Genomic DNA, 5863 nt, shown 5'->3' on the forward strand with positions numbered 1-5863 from the left:
AAATTAAAAATAGGATTCACCCTCCGCATGCACCAGAAAGAGCATCCACGGTAGGGTGAAAAGGATGAAGTTTGGTTTGTTTCTATGTCTGCAATCGTAAATGAGTAACTGTGAGGAAGTGCAAAGGCGTGATAGAATTAATTAGTAGCATCTTCCTCACATAGATTTCATGTCTGAAAGAAAAACAATTAAGATGAATGAAAAGTATTTCACCACTTGTTCATTTTTCACCACTTAATTACAAGGTGCTTGCTTGCTTGGAGCTTAAAATAAATGCCAATATATATCGAATATCACCACTTGGTTTGCTTGCTTGTAACAAAACAAACGCCAACATATTACATATACAGTGTGTACAATTCAAGCAACAAAAACCAGAACTATCACAAGAGTGACATTTAGCTCTCCAGTCTTCCTTGCCTTCCCATCCCTTCCAAAATAATGTCATGCTTATTTTTCCAGAGTAATTGACAACCCGCCGCCACGCCCGCGCACACTTTTCTTTTACAACCGATCCAAACATTATGAAATAATTAACACAAGGTACATCGGATCGAAAGGAACCAAAACACGCCAAAGATCCACGATAAAACATCACATCGTGTACGCCGACGGCAGTAGCCTCGGCACGGGCTGAACCATTAGCGGCACGGCCCGCTGCAAGGTGAGACCATAGGCCTCCTCCATGTCGAGTTTTTCAGGTGTCATGCCATCAACCAAGGTCCAGTCGAACGCGTGCACGAGCGTGGCAGTCGTGAGCGTGACCATCCGGAGGCCCCAGCTGAGGCCCGCGCATATCCTTCGGCCCGCCCCGAAAGGAATGAGCTCATAGTCGCCCCCCTTAACGTCCACGCTCTCATGCGACCCGCCCGGGAGAAATCGGGTGGGCCTGAACTCTAGGACGTCATCCCCCCATGAGGCCGGGTCACGGGCGATGGCCCACACATTGACGAGCAGGGTGGTGTCCTTGGGGATGCGGTAGCCGTCCACCTCGCAGTCCTCGGCGGCCACCCGAGGAAGGGAGAGCGGCGTCGACGGGTGCAGCCGGAACGTCTCCTTGATGACGGCGGCAAGGAAGGTGAGTTGCGGCAGGTCAGATTCGGTGACGAGGCGGCCATTTCCGACAACGTCGTCGAGCTCGTGTTGGAGCTTCTTGAGGACGTCTGGGTGTCGTATCAGCTCCGCCAGTGCCCACTCCACCGTGCTTGATGTCGTGTCCGTCCCAGCGGTGAACAGATTCTAAAAGAAGAAACATGTGCTTTAGTTCATGTAAAACAAAAACATATGGCTCATTTTTTGCACTCTTCACTAAACTCGATTCTGACCAAAGTGACATAACCAAAATCTTTGCGCACAAAAAAGAAAGTTTTTTAGCGACGCGGATTTTTGGGACATGCGGCCACGCGCAGCCCATATCCAGGACGTCCGCTTGTGCGTCGTGATGACTACTTTTAATAAGCCATCTGGAATACCGGGCGGCTTAATTACAAGCTTCCCAAATACCTCACTTTATACGGCCGTTGTGTGGGTCAGGGCTGCATTTAATGTCGTATGAATACACGGGCCAGGCGACGCCCAACCGATTGAATAATTGCTTTGGGCGCTGGCTGGACATAACTGAGCTGTTGCCAAGTTCGGTTCTCACAGTGCGCATCTCGTCTTTCCGTCGACCGTGGACGAACAGAGCAAGGTGTGGAGATGGGTTCTGCACAGACGGAGAGCGCATCGGTTGCACAACATACCCACTGCACGCTTCTCTCGCGTTTAGCAAGTAGGAAAAATCCAGCAATGTCGTCATCGTCTTCTAGCTGCGGCACGCCCGTAAGCATCTCTCCAAATTTCTTTGTTGCGGGAGACACGCAGCTAGGAGGCCGTTGCGTTGATGGATCATCAATGGATTGTTGGGTGCATTTACGTTTTGCAGGGGCAGCTGAGCGTATTCACTCCTCTGTTGTGTCTTTAATATGTGCATCGCATGTGGGGAGGACATATCTAGTAATACGGGTCTCAGGTGCTACAATGCTCAAATGAATCCTCGACCGCTAGATCATATTCTAAGGGACATGATGAATGCAAGGGTGATGACCAGCTCCTCCACCGCAGAATATACCAGAAACACCCGGGATTCTATACTTAATTAAGCCCAAGGGAATGGGAAGATGATGATTTCTGGATTTCCTCAATTTTGCCCATTGTTTATTTAGCAGAAGCATGCGTGAAATGATGCATGTAACCTTGTTATCACAAGAAATAAAAGTACGACACGCTCTACTGGTAAAAAACATATACACATTCTAAAACTGTAGGTGTTAACTTAGAAAAAAAAAGTTGTGCATTTTAATTAACCACAACATTCACTCAATTAGATTCAGTTCCTCTTCAAGATAGCTGGAAATGCTTGCTTGTACATTCTCTACAAAAAACTCAGTTAGCTTCCGTGAAAGCAAATATAGCATGTACTAGGTCAGTTGTCCAACTGATTTGAGATTGTACAAGCTAGAACGGCACATGGAATATGTGAGGACCAACAACGGAAAATATTCATTTATAATAGTACTCTTTGTGGATTATCATAATTGACATTATATGCAAATTTATGGACTAGACATACCAGACTACTATTAGTGTTTGACAGACAAAGTAACAAAAAATTACTAGATTTATTTTGTTGAACTTTTAGCAGTATAAAAGCAAAATACGGAGATGGCATAATTTTATATGGAGATTGCACAATAGCAAGCATTTTTTTCTGCCCGTAAGTGAAACCGAGGCTCATAAACTAGTATAGTACTAGTAGGAAAAGGACGTGATGCTTAATTAATAACATGAATCAGAGTGTTTTTGTATATTTTGCGGTGGAGAAGCTGCTCATCACGTGTGCCTTCATCGTGTCCCTTCCAACATAATCCAAAGGCCCATGATCCATCGGAGCATTGTATCACTTGAGTTGCGGTATCACCAGATATGTTGCCCGCATGTGGGCTGCTAGATCGTTGAATTATTGCCATTGGGATGTTGGGTGTGGGATTAATGCACGCGCTGCCTCGCGGGCCATGCACTGCATGTGTCAGGTGCAAATACACACGCTATACCGAATGCTATACGACGAGGTGAATTCCTTATACGGCCAGAGGGTATTAAAGCTGCACGCATCGCGCGGCAGCGTGCGGTGTGGATTCCGGACGCGCGTGGTGGCATGTCCACTCGCGATTTATCGGTTTTTTAAGACAAAAAAGTTGAGTATATAACTGAACCAATAAACACAAAAATCTTATAGTAGTACCTTGGAACTTTAATCTTGTATAGTTATGGTCAGCAAAGCTTTAATAAATAAACACATGAAAACAAATAGTACTGAGTTTGTACACACATACCAAGAGGAGAGCCTTGATGTCAGTCTCGTTGAACTTGATCCCGTCCTCCTCGCCGCCGGCGGGCGGCGACTGCCGCATCATCCCCAGCATGACGCTCAGCAGGTCATTCCCGTCGCCGTCAGCCCTGTCGCCCCTCTCGCTGATGAAGCCGTCCATCATGCGGTCGTAGCGGCGGTGGAGGCGCTTCATCTTGGCGACGACGCCCTGCGGGTCGAGCCAGCGGAGCGCCGGCACAAAGTCGCCGATGTTGAAGACGCCAGCGAGCTGCATGAGCTCCACGACCATGTCCTTGAACTCCCTGGCGCCCTCGCCGACGCCGTCCCCGAAGACGCGCCTGCCGACGGCGGCCAGCGCGAGCGCGTTGGTGGCGCAGACGTTGGCCTCCTGGCCGACGGCGAGGCCCGCCGGCGAGTCCGAGGAGGAGAGCAGGCGGGTGACCATGAGGCGGGCCTCGTCCTGGCGGACGGTGCGGAGCGCGTCGAGGGCGCGGGCGGAGAAGAGGTGTTGCGCGCAGAGCTTGCGGAGGGCGCGCCAGCGGGCGCCGTAGGGCGCGAAGACGAGGTCCTGGTAGTTGTAGGCGACGTGCTCGGCGCCCGAGTTGGGCGGGCGGTCGCTGAAGTTGGCGTCGTGGGCGCGGAGGAAGCTGCCGGCGACCTTGGCGGAGGCGGCGACGACGACCTCGGCGCTGCCGAAGCGGAGGCGGAAGAGCAGGCCGTGGAGGCGCGCGAGGGCCGCCATGGTGTGGTGCGGCTTGTCGCCCAGCTGCGGCAGGTTGCCCAGCACCGGCCACCCCCTCGGCCCGGGCGGCAGCGGCAGCTTCGGCTTCCTGGCTCCGCTGCCATGGCCGCGGAGGTGCCAGACGGCGGCGACGATGACGGCGGCGAGGGAGGCGAGGAGAAGGAGCAGGTCGTGATCCATGGCGGCTGGGGTCATGGAGGGTGGCAGTGGATGCGGGGATGTTTGTTTGTTAGTTGGGCGGGCGCATGGCATGCAGACGCGGCCGTATAAATATGGGAGCTCTGGAGAGCGCGTGCTCCACCTAAATCGCCGGATCTACCAGTCCTGCTACCTACCCGCCCACGCCCACGCCCTCATCTCTCACAACAAAGAAAGAAAGAAAGAAAGAAAGAAAGAAAGAAACAAGTGAGGAGGAAGAAGAATGGGTGGCGCTAGCTCCAGTCCTCCCAACTACCCAACCCAAGAGCCTGCACTTGGCATGCACAGTCCGAGGAAGAAGGACAAACAACAGAGCTTTCCAAACGACTTTTGGAGATGGCCAAAATGGGATGTGCATCACTCACTCACTTGGCAGCCGCATATGTTAACTACTCCTCTCTATGTTTCTTCCACGTCACCACAAACTCTTTCTAACTTCTTGTAAAACACAGTTGCAAAAATAAAGTAGCTTTAAATGAATCTAAAAGGAGCTTTAGGGCATCCACAATGTACGTATGCCAAAATGATGGTGCCAAATGCCAAACTAGCTTTTACCACTAGTTCCGCCCATTGTGGGGGTGCTGCCAAATTAGAAACATAGGGAACCGATGCTAGTAGGGGCGCTGATGCCAAATGAGCCAAACCAATAAATAGTGTATGTTTGCCTAGGGCTCGGTTCTTTCCTCCTCCCAAGGAAAGACTCACCGGCGATTAGATCTACTCCACCTCCGGTGGGCGCCGTCGCCGGTGGTGGTGCAGAGGACCTTGCACTCGACCGGTGGGACAGACCCTGCTCTCATTCTTGTTAGGTTCAACGTCTTGCTTGGCATTAATTATGTGGCGGTGACGATGTCCCTCGGTATGAATAATGTTTCACACGTCCGATCCTAGTCTCGATGGTGCATCTAGCATCGTCGGCGTGTGTATAGGTTTGTCTTGTTAAACCATATGTTGTTAGGATAAGAAGGTTGTTAGTATCTAGGGTTATGTATATCCTCTGTAACAACTCTTGTGTATATCCGGCACTGCCGAAGCCCTAGCTAGATGGCTGAGCATATAATGAACTCAAAGGCCGCCGTTCCAGGTGAGCCAATCTAATCTACATCTCCTAGTTTCACATGGTATCAGGCCCTCTCACATAACTGCTAGATGGGTTCTCCTTCCGCTGGCGCCATGACTTCCTCAGCCATGACCTCCCTTGCTCTACCGGCTTCCCTCTCGGCGTCATCCACCTCTTCCGTTCCGCCTCCCTCTGCTAGCCTCATCACGGCCAAACTCACCATCTCCAACTACCTCCTGTGGAAAGCACAGATTCTTCCTCCTCTCTGCATCGCCAATGTCACCGGCTACGTCGATGGCACTTCTCCCAGTCTCCCTCGGCTCCTTCCACCTGATGACAAGGGGGAACGTGCGCTCAATCCCGAGTATGATGTCTGGTACCGTCAGGACCAGATTTTTCTTAGCTACCTGCTCGCCTCCCTCGCGGATGATGTTCTCCAGCAGGTTATTCGCTTTGACACCTCTCGCGCCATCTGGGCGCATCTTGAGGAGAC

The 5863-nt window shown here is 51.3% G+C and overlaps 1 protein-coding gene across 1 annotated transcript; it reads right to left on the bottom strand.

Moving 5' to 3' along the window:
- Positions 1–264: 264 nt before the first annotated feature.
- Positions 265–4465, bottom strand: LOC123183410 (flavonoid 3'-monooxygenase CYP75B3). The gene is made up of 2 exons (XM_044596224.1): positions 3375–4465; positions 265–1239 (listed from the first exon to the last, which is right to left on the bottom strand). The coding sequence occupies exons 1-2, from the start codon at positions 4362–4364 to the stop codon at positions 595–597; spliced, it is 1635 nt and encodes a 544-aa protein (XP_044452159.1). The 5' UTR covers positions 4365–4465; the 3' UTR covers positions 265–594.
- Between the last annotated feature and the right edge of the window lie 1398 nt (positions 4466–5863).

This window comes from Triticum aestivum, chromosome 1D (assembly GCF_018294505.1).
Source record: "Triticum aestivum cultivar Chinese Spring chromosome 1D, IWGSC CS RefSeq v2.1, whole genome shotgun sequence".
Taxonomy (NCBI): Eukaryota; Viridiplantae; Streptophyta; class Magnoliopsida; order Poales; family Poaceae; genus Triticum; species Triticum aestivum.

Coding starts and splice junctions, on each gene's coding strand:
- LOC123183410 (XM_044596224.1), bottom strand. CDS start 4,364: ATGCCATGCGCCCGCCCAACTAACAAACAAACATCCCCGCATCCACTG. Junction 1,240..3,374: donor ACATCAAGGCTCTCCTCTTG/GTATGTGTGTAC, acceptor TTCTTCTTTTAG/AATCTGTTCACCGCTGGGAC.